The sequence below is a fragment of the Ziziphus jujuba genome, chromosome 9 (genome assembly GCF_031755915.1).
Source record: "Ziziphus jujuba cultivar Dongzao chromosome 9, ASM3175591v1".
In the NCBI taxonomy this organism is placed as follows: domain Eukaryota; kingdom Viridiplantae; phylum Streptophyta; class Magnoliopsida; order Rosales; family Rhamnaceae; genus Ziziphus; species Ziziphus jujuba.
In genome coordinates, this window is record NC_083387.1 from 25368055 (window position 1) to 25389876 (window position 21822).

At 30.3% G+C, this 21822-nt stretch overlaps 1 protein-coding gene across 1 annotated transcript; it reads left to right on the plus strand.

The window, feature by feature from the left end:
• Window positions 1-3787: 3787 nt before the first annotated feature.
• Window positions 3788-20381, plus strand: LOC107427593 (serine carboxypeptidase-like 17). Its single transcript, XM_048480318.2, has 14 exons — window positions 3788-3970; window positions 4113-4249; window positions 6695-6771; window positions 6922-7047; window positions 7347-7449; window positions 14072-14109; window positions 14231-14332; window positions 18305-18391; window positions 18499-18648; window positions 18921-18992; window positions 19077-19204; window positions 19450-19563; window positions 19838-19892; window positions 20002-20381. The coding sequence occupies exons 1-14, from the start codon at window positions 3831-3833 to the stop codon at window positions 20083-20085; spliced, it is 1413 nt and encodes a 470-aa protein (XP_048336275.1). The 5' UTR covers window positions 3788-3830; the 3' UTR covers window positions 20086-20381.
• The last annotated feature ends 1441 nt before the right edge of the window (window positions 20382-21822 follow it).

A 21822-nucleotide genomic window follows, 5' to 3' on the forward strand; every position in this document is an offset into this window, starting at 1 on the left:
GCAGGAGTAGCATTGATTGTAAATCATTTTATTAGATACTATGTGAAAGAACCATGTAAGACATCTCCTCATATAGGATGGAAGTTTGTGATGGAAATATTAAATTGTCATGAGGATAGGTGTCACCAACAATTTAGAATGGAAAAATGTGTATTTATTAAATTGTGTAAATTGTTGAATCAATCTTATGGATTGAACAATGGAAAAAATATAAACTTAATGGAAACAGTAGCTATATTTTTTTTAATAATTTTAGGCCATGGACTTGGTAATAGAATGGTTCAAGAGACATTTCAACATTTAGGTGAAACTATATCTAGATGGTTTGAAGTTGTGCTAGATGCTGTTTCATGCATGGCAGTTGATTTGATAAGACCTAGTGATCCACAATTTAGAATAGTTCCAAAAAAAAATTAAGGATGATAAAAGATATTGGCCATATTTTAAAGATTGTATTGGAGCAATTGATAGGACACATATAGCAGTTATGGTTACTAGAGTAAAGCAAATACCATATATTGGAAGGAAAGGCACTCCTACACAAAATGTGATGGCCATGTGTGATTTTAATATGTGCTTTATATTTGCATGGGTTGGATGGGAGGGCACTACTCATGATACAAATATTTTCTTAGAGGCTCTCCGTAGAGAAACATTACATTTTCCTCATCCACCAAGAGGTTTGTGAATTTAAAAATTGTTATTTATATTATGATTTATGTTTTCACATCTAATTTATTTATTTATTTTTATGTTTTAAAAAAATTATTTAATTTAATTGTTTTTCTTTAATGTAGGTAAATATTATTTAGTAGATGCTGGATATCCTCATATGAGGGGTTATTTAGCACCATATAAAGGTGAATGATATCATCTTCCTGATTTTAGATGTGCTTGTCTTCCAAGGGGAAAGAACGAAGTATTTAATCATGCACATTCATCGTTAAGGTGCACAATTGAAAGAACTTTTGGTGTTTGGAAAAATAGATGGAGAATATTGCGTCAAATGTCAAGTTTTCCTTTTGAAAAGCAAGTAAAAATTGTGATTGCCTCAATTGCTCTACATAGCTTCACAAGAATTCATGCTAACAAAGATTAAGAATTTAGCCTTTATGATAATGATGAGAAACTACTACATAATGGAGAAGAAATGAATGGAGATGAAGAAGTTGTTGAAGCAAATAATTATGGTGTTCTATATGAAGAAGAGATGAACGATGAGCATGATTGTATAGCAAATTTTCTTATGTTTCGATATATATATATATATATATATATATTTATATTTTTGTTATTTATTAGTTTGTATAACATAAAGAGTTTATGGAAAACCTAATATTATATGCATTATTTTGCTTCTGTTATTGCACTATTTATATTAAAAAGTGTCAAAATATATTACATGATGATGAGTTAGAATATATTTTCAAAACCATATAAATAAAATTTAATCAATAAATTTAAAATAATACAAATCATAAACAACTCTTTTTACCAAATTAATTTTATCAATGTCAATTTTTATAGATGATGCATTTTTTCTCATATATATTGTTTAAAAAAAATTATGAGATTATTATAATAAAAAATAATGTTGTAAAGTTTTAAGTCAAAAGCACTTTTAAATTATGTTGCCAAACACTCAATTTAATGTTCATAGCACTTTTTTAATTGACAATCAAACAGTTAATATCTTTTTTAAAAACGTTTTTTTTAAAAAAGATCTATTGATAAAAGCTTTACTTTAAAAGTTCTATTGAAAACAGCTCTACCAAACGGACGCTTATTCTCTATCTCTACAGCATTTTCAATTTTTTTTTATTGGAATTGTAAAATTTTAAATTCAAGACCTCTAAAATTACTGACTCTGATATCAAAACAATCCATCACTTTTTCTAAAAACTTAAACCGAGATGTTTTAACAGGCACTTTGTCCACCTTACGTTACTTGTTAAGTTTAAAAGATTTTCACTAACAGAGCCTTTTGTGAGACTTTTAAAACCACAGGGTTTATTATAGAATTATATGAAACCTTAGGGTGCAGTTATGGAATTAACCCTATTTCGTACCATGAACCACTAAATATACCCCCAACTTTATGCTATATACATTCACCTTTAAAAAAAAATAATAAAAAAAATATTTTGCACATATATACAAGTAACCTGTCAGGTTTTGGCCAAACAATGGCGTTTGCTTCGTCCGTCCAGTTCTGTAGTTTGCAATGGCTTCTTATCTTGCTTTGTTGGGAAATACTTTCTCCCAATCAATTGTGAAGACCTTGCCAGGCTTCTCTGGACTCCTACCCTTCAAACTCGAAACAGGGTGAGAATCTCTAAATCATTTATATTTTCCATATTTTTTATTATTTAAAATTTTCAGAAGTATTTTAATAAAAGTATTGTTTATGATTCAATTTTTATTAAATGTTTGGGAATTAAATAATAATAACAATAATATGCATGTATATGTTTTTGTAAGGGGTTCATAATTTTGTAAGGGGTTTGATTCTAATTTGAACTAAACCTATGTGTAAGAAATGGTGACCATCGTGTATATGTTTTTTAATATTATCTTTACTAAGTAGTTGGTAGGTTTTCATGATCTTTGTTGATTGTATAAACTTGTTCAACTATTTTAATGTGTGATTCACTTTTAAATGAAGATAAAGACCAAATTTTATGATAATAAATTTCACTAGGTGATACTGGAGGGATATTCCAGTTGTGATTGATTAATTCATTAGAAGAAAAACTATAATGTTCTTCGTTGATTATGTATGGTATTTGATTTCCATTTAGTGATGATCTAGAATTATTACTTAATCTAGAATTAGTAGAAGAATTAGATCTAAATAACCTATTCATTTTTAAAATTTACTTTTTAAAGCTTTATAAACTTAAATCTACTATTGCATATATCTTTCCATCCTGTTCCTAAACCTTTCAGACAGACATCCTCTCAGACCTCTCCTGGGATTTATAGTTCAGACTCGGATTTATAATTCAGCAAGGTTCAGAAAGAAGCAATATAGCAAAAGTAAATCGAAGAAAATAAAGATAAAGAAAGTAAATATGAAGCTGAATAAATTAAACAGATATAACACTCTACCAGTGCTAAAAAAAAATAACAAAATATAGATAGAATACTTATGGCTCTGATACCAACAAGAGAGAGAATATGAATGTTATATATAAATGAAGTAATAGCATAGAGTAAGAATGTGAGCGGAAGTAAATAGAACGTAAATATATATATATATATCTCTTTTAATTTTTTTTTTAATTTTTACATATATTTTTATTTTATAAATTATAAAATTTTAAATTTAAACTTTTAAAATTGCTAACTCTGATACCATATTACTTTTTCTAAAAGCTTTAACTGAGACGTTTCCATATTCGCTAACTTTGATACCATATTACTTTTTCTAAAAGCTTTAACTGAGACGTTTCCATATTCGCTTCGTCCGTATCACTTTTTCTAAAAGCTTTAACTGAGACGTTTCCATATTCACTTCGTCCAAGGAACTCAGATTGGCTTGTTTTACTTGTAAAATTTAAAAAATTTTCACTAAAGGAGTCTTTTGTCATACTCTTAAAATCACAGGGTTTCACGTGGAATTGTACTAAACCGTAGGGTGTATTTATGGAACTAAACCTATTTTGTACCGTGAACCATTAAATATACCATCAACTTTGTACCATATGCATTTACCTAATTAAAAAAATCTTTTGCATATATACAGGTAACCAGTCAGGCTTTCAGCAAAAAAAAAAAAAACAAAAAAAAAAGAAAAAAGAAGTAACCAGTCAGGCTTTGGCCAAACAATGGCGTTTGATTCGTCCATCAAGTTCTGCAGTTTGCAATGGCTTCTTATCTTGCTTTGCTTGGGAAATACTTTCTCCCAGTCAATTGTGAAGACCTTGCCAGGCTTCTCTGGACTCCTCCCCTTCAAACTTGAAACAGGGTGAGAATCTCTAAATTATATATATTCACAATATTTTTTATTATTTAAAATTTTCAGAAGTATTTTAATAAAAATATTGTTTATGGTTCAATTTCATGAAATGTATGGGAATTAAATAATAATATGCGCGGTTTTCTATTAGATATGTTAATGTGGAGAGATCCGAGTTCTTCTACTATTTCGTTGAATCACAAGGAAATCCTCTTACTGATCCTCTCATACTTCTACATCATGGAGGACCTGGTTGTACAGGTTTAACGGCCTTATTATATCAAATAGGTAGATTTTCTCATCACTTTGCATAAAAAAATTGTGTATGAAAAATGGAAAAACAACATCAACCACGCACACAAATAGATATATATAGACATATATATATATATATATATATATGAATTTAGTAAAATCGGTTATCAGCTAATCGGTTAAATATAGGTTAAACATTATATAAAGAAATAATTATTTTTTAAATTTCAAATCCAAAATTTTAAATTGATAATAACTTTTAACATTTATCATATAAACTCTCCTTACTCTTAAAGTCAAGAAACCCCTTACAAGGGATGTAGCCCAGCCATTTTTTATTTATTTATTTATTCTTGTTAAATGAACTTCAATGATATTGGAAAATTTTATTAATTGAGAAGCAAAAGTAAAATTAGTTAAAATAAGACATAATGAGTCATACCTCTTAATATTATAGCTACAATACTGCGTTAACTTTTAAAATTATAAATATAAAAAAGAACTAAAAAATATATATATGAATGTAAAATAGGTTACATTTAAATACAATAAATATAACATAACATTTTGATATTAAAGAACAACAATAAAAATTTGCAATGTTAAAAAAAACATAGAGTATACTTATGACCGTAATCAAGTCTCTAACTAATTCATTTAAATTAACCAAATATATCATCACAATCATTTCTTAATCTGCGATTTCACTAATAAAAGGAGCAAATCCTAACTCATAATCACAATTTCAATATGAAACTAATTTTAATAAAAAAAAGATAAAATTTTATAGTTTTAACTTCTAACTACCAACATTTTTTTCCCCTTGAAAAGGCCAAAACAATTTTTTTATCAAACAAAAAATAAAAACCACTTAAAAGTCCAAAATTGTCTGTCTTTAGGTATTTATCCTTTTTTTTTTCCCTTTGTTTTTATCCAATTTTTCTTGCCTCTTTCTCTTTTCTGATTTATTTATTTTCATCCTATTGTTTATTTTTTTCTATATAAATACATGTACCCAAAAAAAAAAAAAAAAAAAGAAAACGATTGGGTTGGCTTGAGCGCATCCTAGCCCCTTTGTACTTATGTCGCTGTACTAGATCTCCTTCTTTTTTTTTTTTTTTTTTTTTTTTTTTTTTTTTATCAATCATTGTTCACTACAAGGGCTGACATTTAAAAATCAGTTAAGGACAATTAATAAAATTTTATTTAGATAAAATAAACTTTAGGTTTAGAGAACCACTAATTAGCTTTTAAATTTTAGTTTTTAAAATGATTCAAAAGTAATGATTTGGATCTAGTTGTGTATGTATATATATTGCTTCGTACAAAAAATTTGATAAAAAACGAATTTGATTATTTGACATTTGATAAAAAACAAATTTGATTATTTGGCATTCTAAAACCAAAAAAAATAAAAAAAATTGCACTTTCTGCCTAGATTAAAACAAACTAATCATTATGTAAACGTCGACCCTTTAAAAGAAAAAAAAAAAAAATTGAAAAACACCATTTCATGACATTGTCATTTTTGTACTCTTTTCATCAAACAATAATAATAATAATAATAATAATAATAATAATTTTTGTGTTTTGGTACTATTACTATTATTTTGTAATTTTTATTTTCTTTCATTAAATTTCAATGTTTAATTAAGAAAAACAGTTTTATGAGAAATATCTTTTGAAAAATAACATCTGTCACCATTAGTAATGGAGTATTGGGATCTATAGGCTTATAGTAGTTCATGGGATTACAATTAAATGGTCACTTTCTCATATTATGCATTTAATATTAATGCTGTTAATTAATAATTGTTATATTAGTGTTGTTGATGATTATCACACATGGTGGCAAATAATATATATATTTTTTTAATTTCTAAAACTAAATTGTCTAATTTCAAGAGTAAATTATTTCTTATCCAAAAAGAAAATTGAAGTTTGAAACTAGGTTGTCCGGCAATGATCCTAATTCCTAAATTTGAATTCCCATACTTCACGTGTATATATATGTATATATAAATATATTAAAAACAAAAACTTTAAAGCTTATTTATTTTTTTTGAAAAGTTTAGCTGTTGCATTCTTCTAAGAATTTGTATTTATGATTATGAAGAAGGATTAACACAACAAACTTAGGTACTCTTTGGTAATATGATCCATTTTTAATTTTTATTAGGCATTTAACTAACTACAAAGTTAAAAGGAAAAAAAAAAAAGAAATAACATAAATACAAAATTGAATATAACTTCAAATTATATTATTTTTTAACTTTTTTCAAGCTTGTAATTATTTAAGATATTTAACAAACTATGACTACTGCAATTAAAAGGTAAGCAAATTATAAAAAAAAAAAAAAGAAAAAAAAAAAAGAAAACAGAAAACCAATAACAATACTAAACAACACCTTAGTTTTAAGATTTCCAAAATTCATTATTGACCTTATAAATGCTATTACCAACTGTTTTTTTTTTTAGGTCCACTGGCTTTCGATCCATCAACTTATGAAGCCGCTTTACCGTCTTTAAAATTGGTCCCAAACTCATGGACTCAGGTATATATCAAATTTCAATTTAATAACATTTTACTATATATAATTACCTCACAACAAAATAAAAATAAAAAAGAAGAAAAAATAATTTGAGAGCCAAAAGCAGACACAAGCTATTCTTATTATCTATTTATTAATTAATTTTATTTTTAGATTGCCAGCATCATATTTGTAGATGCACCTATTGGCACTGGTTTCTCCTACTCAACTCGCGCTGAAGATTATACTGTTTCCTCGGATACAAATACAGCTTCAATGCTTGGCAAGTTCATAAGGAAGGTTTGTGAAAACCATTTAATTAATTATAACAAATAGTTATATTAAAAGGTAGTAATACATGAAAAATTATTCAGTACGTTGGTCCTTTTAAATTAATTTCCCTTCTACAAAACTCACATTAGGTTCACCTGGGAGTAGAGATCTAGTTCTTGTAATATATTTGTTTAGTGGAGGATCCGATAGGATAGACTCAATAAGTCCCTTATAATCAATACATAAAATATATGTGTGTTAGAAAAGTTTCTCATTCGTATATTTTATTTTTTTCTTTCCTTTTTCCGATTTTCTTTATATTGCAGTGGTTGAAAGGTCATTTAAGATTCAAAGCGAATCCATTCTTTGTTGGCGGTGATTCATATGGCGGATTAGTAGCACCAATCATTACACGGGAAATAGTAGAAGGTAATATTTATTATAAATATCATTTTATGAATGATCCAAACTAAGGTGATCGAAAATAGTCAAAAAGACCAATCAAGGACTACTATATAATCACCAAAAAAAAAAAAAAAAAAAAAAAAGAGGATAAAAGAAAAGAAAAAAAGAGGCCTTAATTCAGTGATAACTATGTTCATATTTGGTGTGTATAATATATATATATATATATATTAAAAGTATGTGTCAAATAGCCAGTGATGTGTCAAATACCAGTGACTAAAAGTTTTACAATATTAAATTATATTTATTAGAATAAAATTTAGAAGTTATAACTTCAAGTGTAGTGCTCCACACGAAATTCAGACCTTGGCTGATCAGGAAAAAGGAATCATCTTTTTTAATTAACTGGACTAACCGTGTAGGTATTTTGGCAAAGTTCTTTACCCTTTAGTTTGGACAAAGTTCATCATTTTTGGATCTCTAAATTTTATTTATTTATATATTTTTATTTTTAGTTTTTGCATTTGACAGCTTCTAAGTTTCAAAAAGTCATATATTGTTGACAAAATCGTTAAATACTAACAAAAACCTAACTATTCATCCATTTTCAATCCTAAATCCATCTTTTCATTGTCTTTTTGGTTTCTAATCATTAATTCATCCCAAATAATCCAAAAACTCACCAAAATATTATTGGACAGATAAAAAGAAAAAGAATTAAAATTTAAGGTCAAAATGGATAAACTGTGTTGAGCATAACTCAAACTTGACAATGCGCACACGAAAATAACACCAGTAGGTTTGGGCAAACTAGAAATCCCACAAAAGTCTCAAGCAAATAATATATAACAACAAAATAAGATAAACTCAATAGCAAAAATCAAGCAATAACTATAGATGAAAAAGAAAGAAAACAAGAGAACAAGGAAAAACACAATATCTAATGTGGTTTGATCATCAATGCTATGATCTACGTTCGTGGGGCAACCAGGAAAGATCTCTTATATTAATCTAGAAGAATTACAAGATTTATCTAAAGAATATGCAAACCCTAGGGGAAGAGATACCCAAGAGCTTTCCCTTCTCTTTAGAATGCAAGCTCTCTAATCCTTAATCTCTCCTTGACTTGTTAGTTTTATGTTTTATACAAAACCTACAAACTAAACAAGGACAAAGTGGTAATTTCATGAAATTGGGCATCGGGAGATGTCAGAGCCACAACGCTAAAGTTCTTACCAAAAAACACTAACCAGCACTGTTGCGACACTAAGGTCATGTCTAGTTTATGGAATAAACATAGGAATAGAATACCTATTTCATAGATTTCTTTTTTCCCATATTTGGTAAGTTTTTGAATTTCGCAATAGCTATTCCATAGAAATAGATATGCCTCCATTTAAAGGAATAACTATTCTTTTTTAAAATCTTAGAATTTCTATTCCTATGTTTTAATTTGGGTAAACTTTGAAATATCTTTATCATATTTAAATTTTATTACATACTAAAAATATATAAATAGATATAAAATTTAATTTTTAATTAATTTTTACTAAATTTGAATGTCTTTGGAAAAAGAAAATATTTATTAAAGCTCAACCTTGATTTAAGTCAACATTTTTACCAAACATATAAATAGGAATTATCAATCCTTTTCTTATTTTCTATTCCCATGAATGAGTATTCCTATTTTTAAAGGAATAATTATTCTGTATACTAAACGTAACCTAAAGCTTTTGTCCGCGAGCCATTAATGCCCTGCATTGTGCAACAATGCCCTAACTGCTGTCCAACACCTTGCTTAAGCTCTTTCAGCTTCCTTCTTCTCCTCCATTTGCACCATAGCTTTACACAAGCTATAATAAAGCTTTATTGACTGTATTTAGAGTCACACAACTTTAACAATCTTCACCTTGACTTTAAATTTATTCCTATTATTTATTTATTTATTTTTTTATCTCCTTGGCTACAACCTTCCTCATTAGTTATCAAGCACATTGCTAAGGCTAACACCCAGCCTAAGCACACTAATTGCAAGACAAACTCCAATATATTCTTCTATCACAAGGTCAACCTCCAAATTCTAACATACACACACGGAACCCTTACTCTCTTCTATTGCGAAACATCCATCAAACAACAAGGAACCTTGTTAAGACCAGCTCCTTCATGCTTGATAATCAAAGAACTCATTTCTCCATCCATCTCATCCTCAAAACTCAAGGCTTCACTTGAACTTGCAGAATTGAAATCTCCCATTGCTACAAGTGCATAAACAATCACATTAGCATCTTCATAATTCAAAAATATTTTTTTTGCCATCCTTTGGCTATGGTTAATCCATGCTCAAGCAAATAACCATAAATTTTTCGTGCATTCAAATCATCTTCCTGCTTTCCACTTGCATTCAAGCTCTCCACTGCTTCCTTTCACTTCCTTAGATGTGAACCGCTTCCAAGATACACAAGGTAATTCACACTCATTGAAAACAATAGTACACCTCTTGGTAATAGGATTCTAGAGTCTTAAAGCTTCACTTCCATCCAAATACCTTAAGAAAATACAATCCAATGATCTAGATTGTAGGTTTCCTTCCTTAGTATGTACATCTACAGTACATCTAAAGGTTCTAAAAATTACTTAAATCTGGAGCTTGTCCTGATCATCTTTCCATAAGAGTTCCGAAACCAGTTGCAATAAAAATACTCTTATTGACCAAGTACACAACCGTGTTTATAGCTTCTGCCCAAAACTAAATAGCCAACTTAGAGTGTTTCAACATATTTCTCATTCTCTCCACAATGGTTTGATTCATCATATTACCTAAACAATTCCTCTGAGGAGTTACCATTATTGTCTTGTATTTGACAATCCCATACTCATTGCAATAATCATTAAGCAACTCATTGCAATGTTCAAGACCATTCTCGGTGATCAATCTTTTGATCTTTTTTCCAACTTGAGTTTCCACCATAATCTTCCACTCTTTGAACTTCTAGAATACCTTATCTCTTGTCTTCAATAGATAGTGTTCTTGTTAGTCTCCATAAGTTAGAATATACATATTCTAAAGTCTCTTTGGTTCCATGAATTGCAATGTTGAATTTTACTCATAATTGCTTGTCAATAGTGCAATGATCACAAAGTAAAAATTCTTAAGCTTATCTCCTCCCAACAAGTCTTGCTTGCTTAGCTCCATTAGTCCTTTCTCAATAATATACACAAGCCTTCTATGCCAAATGTATTTTTAGTCAAATTCTTAGAAGTAACAACTAGAACTTCACTTGAAATTGCAGCCTCATCAAGCAAATACAAGCCTTTGGCTTTGATTGCTTTCATCACCATAAATGATCTTTTCAAAACTTTAAGGTGTTTAGCTTTATAAGCATCTCCATTATCTTCTAATTTTCACAATGAAATCAAATTCCTCTCAATCTCAGGAATATACGTCACATTGATTAGGACCTTAAGCTACCTTCATGCAACATTGATTTTATAGAACTAATACCGCCAAACTTATATGTTGTAGCATTACCCATGAGGACTCTTCTATCTTTAGTCTCAATGAAAAATTCAAATAACTCTTGTCAGGGCACATTTGAAAGGAACATCCTAAATTTAAGATCTAATCGTGGCTATCATGTTGTTTGCTACTAGATGTACATTGGCACTCTTATAACTCTCAATGGAAACAATACATCCTCATTATCCAATTCCTTTCCTTTATTCTTTCTAAGCTTTTCAGGGCACTCCTTCCTACTATGACCCCTTTTTTGACAATAGATTTGTTTCGATCATGGCCACCATCCTCATCGAATCTCTAATTAGATCTACCTTTAACTGTTAGATCTTTACCTTTACTAGTTTTGGCTCTCATTCTTCACTTAGCATCCTTTGCATTAATATTATCTAACACTTCCTTTAATTGTAAGGTTTGTCTACCATACTTCAAAGTATCTACAAAGTACTTATTACCATTTAGAAGGGAATTTTAACAAGATCATTACGTGATCTTCATCCAATATGGTAAACTTAACATGTTCTAAATCTTGAATCAAATTTCTGAAGTCATCAAGATTTTCCCTTACAGGCTTTCCTTCAATCATCTTGAACCCAAAAAAGCATTTCTTTAAATAGATGCGATTTGACACAATTTTAGACATATACAATTCTTCTTACTTCTTCAAAACTCCAATTGCTATAGTTTCCTTTACAACTTCCCTCATAACTCTATCTTCGAGTCCATGAATCAAGAAACTATATGCCTTTTCTAACAACTCTTTATTTTTTGCATCTTTCCAACTTTTGGAAAATTTTCTTCACCTTTCAAAGCTACTGCTTAACCTTCTTTAACTAAGACTACCTTCATCTTTATCTTTCAAATCGCAAAGTCATTCATTCCGGTGAATTTTTCAACTTCAAACTTTGAACCCATATTTATTTCCCTAACTTTAGATTTCTACCAAGTTTCAGTACAGAAAACAAATCCATAACTAGAACCCTCAACACCAACAACTATTAAAATCTCTAAATATGATGACTAGTGTAGGCGGGTAAAAAAGGCACTGGCAGGCTGCCAGGTGTCCAATCCTACATCATCTGGGAGTGAAATAGTAGATGATTCAAATGTAATAATAATTATTGTCGTAACTTTGATGCCTTTTCAGAGTAGTTAGTTTCAAGATTCAAAGGAATTTCATAGTTAAGCATGCTTAGGTAGGGTAGTCCAAGGATAGGTGATCTTTTAGGAAGCTCGGAGCAAAAAATCCCATAAAAAATGTGATGACTGACTGGGGGGTTATATTAATAGAGAGTGATAGGTTCGTTAGTGGAGGTAGGGTGTTACAAATAGTATAAGAGCCTGTACCTAATTGGAAGTGTGACAACAAGGATATTGGATCCCAAGGGCAAATGGATTGTGACGAACAGTTTGGAAGGGTGCAAGAGGTACTGGTATGCTATCAAGTGTGGAATAGGGAATCGTTCAAATGTAATGATAGTCACTTTTACGACGTCGAGACCTTTTTAGAGAAATTGGCTTCAGAGTTTGAAAGAACTTCGAAGTTAAGTGTGCTTGGGCCAATGTGGGTAGGTGGAAGAGGAACTGATAGGCTGTCTAGTATCTAATCCTACATCGCCTAAGTGTGGAATAGAAGATGGTTAAAATATAATGATAGTTACTTTCGTACTGTTGAGGCCATTTTAGAACTGTTGGATTTAAGATTTGAAAGAACCCCAAAGTTAAGTGTGTTTAAGCGAGAGTAATCTAAGGATGGGTGACCTCTTGGGAAACTTTGAGCAAAAAACCTCATACCGAGTCTGGAAGATAAATTTGGGACAATATTGATAAATAGTGACAGGTCTGTCAGTGATATTGACAAAGAGTTATAGATCTACCAATGGAGGTACGGCAACACATCAAATTTTGACAAAGAGTGATATGTTTGCCAGTGGAGGTACGATATTACTCCAAATTTAAAATCTAGGGCTTTGATACCAACTGCTTGAGCACAATCCAAGCTTGACAATATATAAAACATATTGTGTGCATGTAGAAATAACATCAGTAGGTCTTGGGCAAACTAGAAATCCCATACAAGTCTTAAGTACATAATATATAACAACAAGATAAGACAAAATCAATAGCAACAATCAATTAATAACCAAAGACGAACAAAAAGGAAACAAAAAAACATTGAAGCACACAATATTTAACGTGGTTCAATGTTAATGCTACAATCTACATCTATGGGGAAACCAATGAAGATTGCTTATATTAATCTAGAAGAATTACAAACTTTATCTCAAGAATATGCAAATCCTTAGGAGAAGAGATACCTGAGAGCTTCCTTTTTTTTTTTTTTTTTTTTTTTGCCGTAAGAGTACTAGATCTCTAACCCTTAATATCTCCTCAAACCTCTTAATTTTTTTGTCTTATATATTAAAAAAAAAAAACACAAACTAATTAAGGACAAAGTTGTAATTCCAAGAAATTGGACATCAAGAAACGTGATGGTGCCATGGCACTATGCAATCAATGCCACAGTACTGAAGTTTTTACCAAAAAACACAACCAAAACCGTCAAAGTGTCATGGCATTGAAGCTTATGTGCCCCTACATGGCATTGCAATGCCTAAAACCCAGGGCTATAGTGCCCAACCTGCTGTCCAGCACCTTGGTTTTGCTCTTTCAGCTTTCTTGTTCTCCTTTTCTCCTCTATTTGCCCATAGCTTCACAAATGTTATACTAAAGCTTCACTAACTCTAAATTTATAGTCACACAACCTCAACAAACTAGTTTGTCATAAATATGTAACTTTTTGGAACTTAAAGGGTATCAAATGCAAAAATAAAAAAATAAACAAATAAATTTAGAGATTACAAAATTAACTTTCTTCATACCAAAGGGTAGTAAAATACATTTAACCCATAGAAAAATAATAATAAATCAATAAAAACATCATAGCATATAGAAAATTTATTTGGTATTAGAAGATAATATGTATACAAAAGATTAATTAATTTATTGAAGTATGTAGGTTATGTCAAAAAAAGAAAAAGAAAAAAAAGAGTAAAGTATATGTAATTAGTCGAGGTTTTGCTATATTTATCTTTGAGATCACAAAGCTCAATAATGGCTATCTTGCAGGAAATAAAGCTGGACTTGAGCCTTTTATCAATTTGAAAGTAGTAATCTACACTCTTTTTAACTTTTTAGCTTTCCAATATTATGCATTGCATGGTGATTTAGAATAATTTAGCATATATAATACTATAAGTAATAAATAATTATTTGAAATGAACACAGGGATACTATGTGGAATCCCCACATACAGACACAAGCCTTGAAGAAAATTCAAAAATTCCTTATGCTTATGGGATGGGGCTTATATCATATAGTCTATATAAGGTAATTAGCTTCCATTTGAATTTCTAAGTTTTGTCCACCAAATTGAATTTTATTTCGAGTAAGATTAATATTTGTTGTACAAAAATTTGCTTTAGCGTGGAGATTCTTTAAGATCCACGATACAAATTTAAATTGAATTATAAATATGCATGTTTATTGTTAGTCTCTACTAAGAATATTCTGATAGATTTTCCATTAGGACATGCCTCTTAATTTTTAAATCTCTTCAATGGTTGAAATTTAAGGATGTATTTAGAGGTTTATATAAGTCTAATGAAATACAAAAAATTTTACATGAGTAAAGTGAACTTTGTTAGAACTCATATAAATTCTAAATACCTTTTTAAATCTCAGTTTTTGAAAATGTCCAAGAAATAATAAAGAAAATCCTAATAAAAAAATTATCATGATGCCCTGATAAGAGATTGATTATGCATGTCTATAATATTAATAAACATAGACTACAATGAGTCCATGTATAAGGGACCGGCCAGTTAAGGCAGTTTTAATATTTAATTTTGGAAAATGAGTGTTTGCCTATGATTAAATGGCAATTAATATGTTAGAAATATATATAAAACTTCGCTACAATAGTGCGGCTAGGTGCTAAATTACATAAATTCGGGTTAAAGTGCATGTAACACCCTATCAGTTATATATAATTTACTGCCAATCCGCACCATGATGCATGTTAATGCATATGATAGCAGGTCTCTCTCTATATATATTTGTTGATATTGAAGATGGGAATTCTAACTATTTGAACATTTATTGGAGAAACTAACAGTTTTATGACTTCTTTATGATGCACCAGCTTGTACATTCATATAATAAAATGGTAACCTGTATATTATATATATATATATATATATATATATTAGCGTTTTAAAACGCGAAAGCCCAACATGAGGCGTTTTATCTATCATAGTTTGAATATGGACTTTGATTTGGTATGGGTGGATCAGCAAATAATGACCGGAAAATGAATGATTCCGACGAAGAAAATGACTGCAGGCAACAAGTGAGTAAGGTGGGATGTCGGATTGGTTTTTCATGAGTGAGAGGGGGAAGGTGGTAACTTGAGGAGAGGGAATCTAATTTCAAAATAAAAGAACCTTTAAAATAATAATAATAATTCTAATTTAATGTAAAAATATATAAGTATATATAAATTATATAGAAACCGCATGCACATATATATATATATATATACATATCTGCATAAGCATAGAGCAAACAAGAAATAATTTTGCTTCCAAATAGTAATATAGTTAATAATAAAAAGTAGATATAATTACTTAACATATACATATATATATATATATATATATATATAAAATAACTTGATATAAGTATGCGTATATATATATATATATATAGAATTTTAATATGGTTGGTTACGTAGTCCATCTTATGATATTAGATATTGATAATATAAAATTAAATAGGGGTTAAAAAAGAAATAAATAAATTTTTTATTTTTTTAAATATAATTTCATTTAAACACGATATCTATGAAAATTTAATCAGCTTCCATTAAGTATTCACTCTCCCTTATTAGATTTTTAACATTAAAAAAACACAAATAAAAAAAAATATTTTAAATTTATATTGTCATATATATGATTTGCAGATTCTACCAATAAGTAAGCAATAATAAAATTGAGTTAGATAGCCCATTAAATCATTATAGTGTATACATATATATATATTTGATATATGAAAAATATATACATGTAGCATTAAAAACATAGTAATTCGATATTAAAATAATACAATTCCTCAAATAAGAGAGATTAGATTGGTAAATGACCAAAACATTTCTAACACTATTTCACTGTGACTTTCTAACCATAGTTCGGATTCAGACATGTCACAAATCCATGAACTTGGATTGGCGAAGCCTACACATTCATGTTAAGGTCAAATAAAAAACTTAGACTATATAAAAAGCCAACTCTTGGACCCATCCATGGTCAATATTATCAACTTTGGTCAAATCCTGATCAAAATTGAAAAATTGAGCATTTTCCCATGCCTATATATACTACCTAATTTAGAGCAATATGTCACATTGAAATTTTTCGTTGATGTCGAAAATATAGAGAAAACAAGATTTTCTTTATTCAAGAAAAAGATTGAGTAATCACAATTACAGAGATCTAAGCGCTACTATGCTTTTATATATACCGAGAAGCTTTTGAGAAAGTGGTTCTAACCAAACTTCTTATCCTTGAGGACTTTAGTTTGTTATTAACTAATAGTTTGTGAAACTAACAAGCTGAGTTGGTAGGAAGGTAAGTTGACGTCACTCATATTAATGACATGGCTCTAACACCCTCCCTCAAGTGAAGCCTTCTGAAAACTTAAGCTCTATAGGCTACTACTCAGCATTTAACACGGGAGTTTATCACAGAGATAAAAGAATCTAGTAGCTCTAAATGCTTAGTAAAAATGTCTGTTGTCCACTCACTGGTGGCAACATACCAAATCTCCACTTCTTTGCTAAGAACCTTGTCTTGCCCGCAATGTACATCTATATTAATGTGTTTGGTTCGAGTATAAAAAACTAGGTTATAAGCCACTACGACTATCGCAAGGTTATCATACCAAGTGATTGGACTTTGTAAGTTTAACCTAAGTTGCCTTGCAAGCTAAGTCAACCAATATATCTTAGCAGCTATGTTGGTTAATGCACAATACTCTGCTAGACCTTGCCACCACTGACTGTTTCTTGGAAGTCCAGGATACAAGGTTTGGACCCAAGGAGACACAATACCCACTACATGATCACCTGTCATTAGAACTGCTGGCCTAGGTACTATCAGTGAAACCATGGAAAACTAAAATCCGTTTATCAGGCTTTTTGAGAAACAAACCAAAATCTTTTTGAGGGCTTCCTAGTGAGCAGTCCGAGGTTTACTTACAAACCGGCATAACTTGTTTACTGAAAAAGTTATTTTTGGCTGAGTAATAGTCAAGTATTGGAGAGCTCCAATCACATTCCTATACTGCTTAGGGTCATTAAGAATGTCACCATTATTAATTGAAAGTTGTTTTTCCAGAGACCATGGGTGTAGAATAACTTTTAGCATTGTCCATCTTTGTTCTACGAAGTACATCTGTAGCATATTTACTATGAGACAACTTCATTCCACTAGCTAATCTTGCACTTGTATACCCAAAAAATAGTTCAAGTTAAATTCTTGAGAGAAAATTCCTCATCTAATTCAACAACTAAATTTGAAGCTGTGATGATTAGGTCATCCACATAAACAAGGACAAACACATGAACTGCTTGAGTTTTCAAAATAAGTAGAGAACTTTCTGCAATCAAACCAATAAATCCTCTCCTCAACAAAGTTGATCGGAGCTTGTCAAGCGAGGCTCTAGGAGCCTACTTTAACCCATAAAGAGCCTTGTTCAACTTACAAATAAAACTGGGATATTGTGAACTGGTGCACCCCTCTGGTTGTTGCATTTAAACTGTTTCTAGGAGAGTCCTATTTAGAAAAGCATTGTTAAAATCTACTTGTCTAATAGGGCAATCACGTGCAAGAGCAAGTACAAGAATTATCCGGATGGTGGTATGCTTAATGAATGGATTGAATGTCTCAAAGAAATTGAAAGTTTGAATCTCAACACCTTCAATATCATAAAACACTTTAAAACGGCAGTAGCTGGTTAGATAATCAGTTGTTTGGTCTTATAACTTCAAGTCATACGTGTTACATTATTTACGAGGCCAATTGGTTTTAATCTTTTATTTTAAATATTATATTGATTTTCATTTTTTCGTGCAATATGCTATTCTTGTGATTTCTAATATATAATCTTTACATATATGATCATATGTCAGACTTAATATAACATAACATAATACATACATACATATATATATATATATATATACACCTAGCTATCAGATTTATCTCTCTAAAGTTTACAACGTTTCATGCTTTCTTTGGACAGAGAGCGAAAAGAAGTTGCAAGGGAGAGTATCTTAATGTAGAACCAACAAATTTAAAATGTCTGGAGGATCTTGATAAGATTTCTGAGGTTTGAATTTGGTGGTTTAAGATTATATCAAGACTTGCGAATATATGTCACATGCATATTTAATATTTTTGATTAATTTAATAACTTATCTATAGTTTAAATCATAGTGTACAGGAAACCTCAATATTCATCATATATTGAGACCCAACTGCGCTTTATCATTGCCTATGCCAAATAAAGATAAGCAAGCTCGAAGATCAATTGAAGAGACCAATTCAAGATACAATCGTCACCGATATTTAAACTTTTGGTGTATGGTATATACCTGTACTTTTATTAAAAACTAATATTTTGTTTATCAAACGGCAAATTATGTGTGTTATATATATATATATATATATATATATTAATGGTCGTAGAATCTAATACAAGCTAATAAAAATATTGTCAGATTTATTAATTGGTAAACTTGTAATTGGTGAGCTTGGAACATAATTATAATTTAATTTCAAGACCAATTCTTTCTTGTTAGATACAATAAATGAACATTACAATTTACTTAAATTAATGTATTTTCCTAATTTTGTAGGCTACCGAGAATTCAGTCTTTAACCGATGGGCAAATAACAAAAGTGTTCAAAATGCACTTCAAGTTCGTAAGGTACAAAAATTTTAAGGATATATATTTGTATAGAACAATTAGAATATATGTTCGTTAATGACAAATTTTTACTAATATGGACAGGGAACAGTTACAGATTGGACGAGGTGCAATGACAGTGTAACTTATGGTTCATACATATATGATGTCGAAAGTGCTATTGGCTACCATAAGTATCTCACTAATATGCGTATAAAAGTCTTAATTTTCACGTAAGAAAGTTCACACTTTTTTTATTTCAAAAAATTTCTTAATAATATATCTATGCACGTTTGTTTATGGAATTCTTTATGGCATGGACTATTAACTCTTTACGCTTGAAAAAATAAAAATCCAACATGAATGTCTTAAAAGCTTTGATAATCAATTTTCTCTCTATTTTTATTTATTTATTTATTATAATTAATGCCCCATCCTTTTAGTTTAGAATTTCTTATAATTATTATTATTATTACAGTGGCGATCATGATATGAGAGTTACACATATATCAACAGAAGAATGGATAAAATCCCTTAATCTAACTATTGACGATGATTGGAGAGCATGGTACATCAATGGCCAAATTGCAGGGTGGGTTTCAAAATATGCGCATATTTTTATATTTGTTATATATGTCAGTGTGTATAGTTTGAATTATAGCCATTTTTAACAAAATATATACATGTCATATATATTATTTCATTATAGGTGCTTATGTTTTCATATATATATATATATATATATATTTGGAAAACATGTAGATGTTATATTTAAAACTTTCTAATATACAGGCATTAACATGATACACTAAAAATAAAAGATTATATAGTTATTTATCCACTTATTTGCTTGGTTATGGTTACAGGTATACAGAGACGTATAAGAAATCTAAATACAGCTTGACCTATGCAACTGTGAAGGTAAGAAATCGCTTTTACTAATTGCCACTTAAAATTAGTATTTTGTCCATAATGGTTATCTATAAATGTGTGAGTAATTATAAATTGATATTTGTTGCATTGTTTATAGGGAGCTGGTCACTCTCCCACCGAATACAAAAGTGCAGAATGTTATGGCATGTTTGATAGTTGGGTCAACAATTATCCTCTCTAAGGTAGCTATTCCTGCTTAAAAAGAAAAAAGGAAAAAATAGCTACCCATATCAAGTTTTGGTATGGCAAACAAGTGAGTTTAAGTGAGTTTGTGTTGTGCTAAGCACCTGTGAAGTTATGGGTTTGAGTCCTCTCTTTTAACTTACAAAATATTATATACTTATAATACTACGGATGTGCGGTACTATGCATTGGAATGCTGAACCGCTTTGAATCCAGTAAAAAAAACATAAAACCCGAATTTATTCGTGCGAAAACTACTTTTATTATATAATAAAAGGGTTAATATTAAAAATACCTCATGTGGATTGACATAAACACGTTCATTCCCATGTACCCCTTCCATCAGTTTTCTGCTGTTACATTTCACAGTCAAAGAGTAACTGAGATATTTCATAAATATTTGAAGAAAAAAATTACATGCGTGTTTAATTGCATTAGGATGCGAGGGAATTCTTCTTCGATTTTCTTATCCCTTCACGTGAGAGAGACTAAAAGTTTCTTCCCTTTGATATTCAGTCTTCTCTTCTTTGTTTTCGTTTGAAACTATTCTGCGATTGAGAAGCTGATCGTTTAAGACTCCAATTAGAAAGCATCGGAGGAAATGATCCAATCAACTCGGTAGGCTTGAATGAGAAGAGGAGTGGTGAGGAAGTAGGCGAAGGAGCTCTTGTTATGGTTAAGAAGTTGGGTCCCCTCCGTAGTTCGTGGCCTTTGTGGCCTGGTTCTAAAACACTCCCCACATGATCTCTTTCTTTGTGAAACAAAAGCCAATAGCGAGTCTCTTAAAAGGATTAGAAGGAGACTAAATTTTGATAATTGTAGGGTGGTGGGCTTTGTTAATGGTAAAGGTGGGTTAGTTTTGCTTTGGATTGAGGATATAGTTTGGAAAGCGATTTTTTACCTCTCAATGGTTCATTAGGGTGTCGATGCAACCCCAAAATGGACCTAGCTGGATGTGTTGGTTCGGTTACTACCTAGCAGAGAGAATCCTTCCACAAAACTTTTAGGATCAACTCACGATGTTAGTGAGAGAAGGCAACAGTTCTTGGGTGCTAATAGGGGACTTGAATGATATGGTGGATCAGGATGAGAAATGTGGTGGAAGGAAAGTCACGATCAGGATGAGAAATGTGGTGGAAGGAAAGTCACTAGCAAGTCTCATTCTTTTTTTTTTCTTTTTTTTTTTAAGAAACTTGTTGAGGAATGCTGGAGCAGTGGATTTTGGTTTTACAGGAAATTCTTTCACATGGTGTAACAAGAGGAGTGGGAGTGTGAATATTAGGGAAAGAATAATGATTGTGTCCTAGCCAGCCCCGATTGGAGAATCGCCTTTAATCAAGTGAGAGAGGTTCATTGGTCTCAGCAAGCTTTGATCATATTCCCTACCAACTGAATCTATTGCTAGACCATTTGAGCTCCCCTAAACCATTTCACTTTTTGGGAAATTTGGTCAAGAAATCTTGTTTGTGAAGATGTTGTTATAGAAGCACGGAGGTTAGAAGATGGGGATAGAAGAAATGTTTCGATGTCGAGGAAGATTTCTTGTACAACTAAAGTGTTGAAAAGATGGAGTAGGCAGCTTTTTGATTTCTAATAAACAAGAATGACAAAATTGGAGGATCTTATGAGAAATGTGCAGAGCCAACCTACTAATGTTTCTATTAATCGTGAAAGGATCTTTCACCTTGAGCTTGATGAATGGACGAAAAGATTGAAAATTCTTTGGAGACAAAAA

Coding starts and splice junctions, on each gene's coding strand:
- LOC107427593 (XM_048480318.2), top strand. CDS start 3,831: ATGGCGTTTGATTCGTCCATCAAGTTCTGCAGTTTGCAATGGCTTCTT. Junction 14,110..14,230: donor AGCCTTTTATCAATTTGAAA/GTAGTAATCTAC, acceptor AAATGAACACAG/GGATACTATGTGGAATCCCC. Junction 18,392..18,498: donor ATCTTGATAAGATTTCTGAG/GTTTGAATTTGG, acceptor TTTAAATCATAG/TGTACAGGAAACCTCAATAT.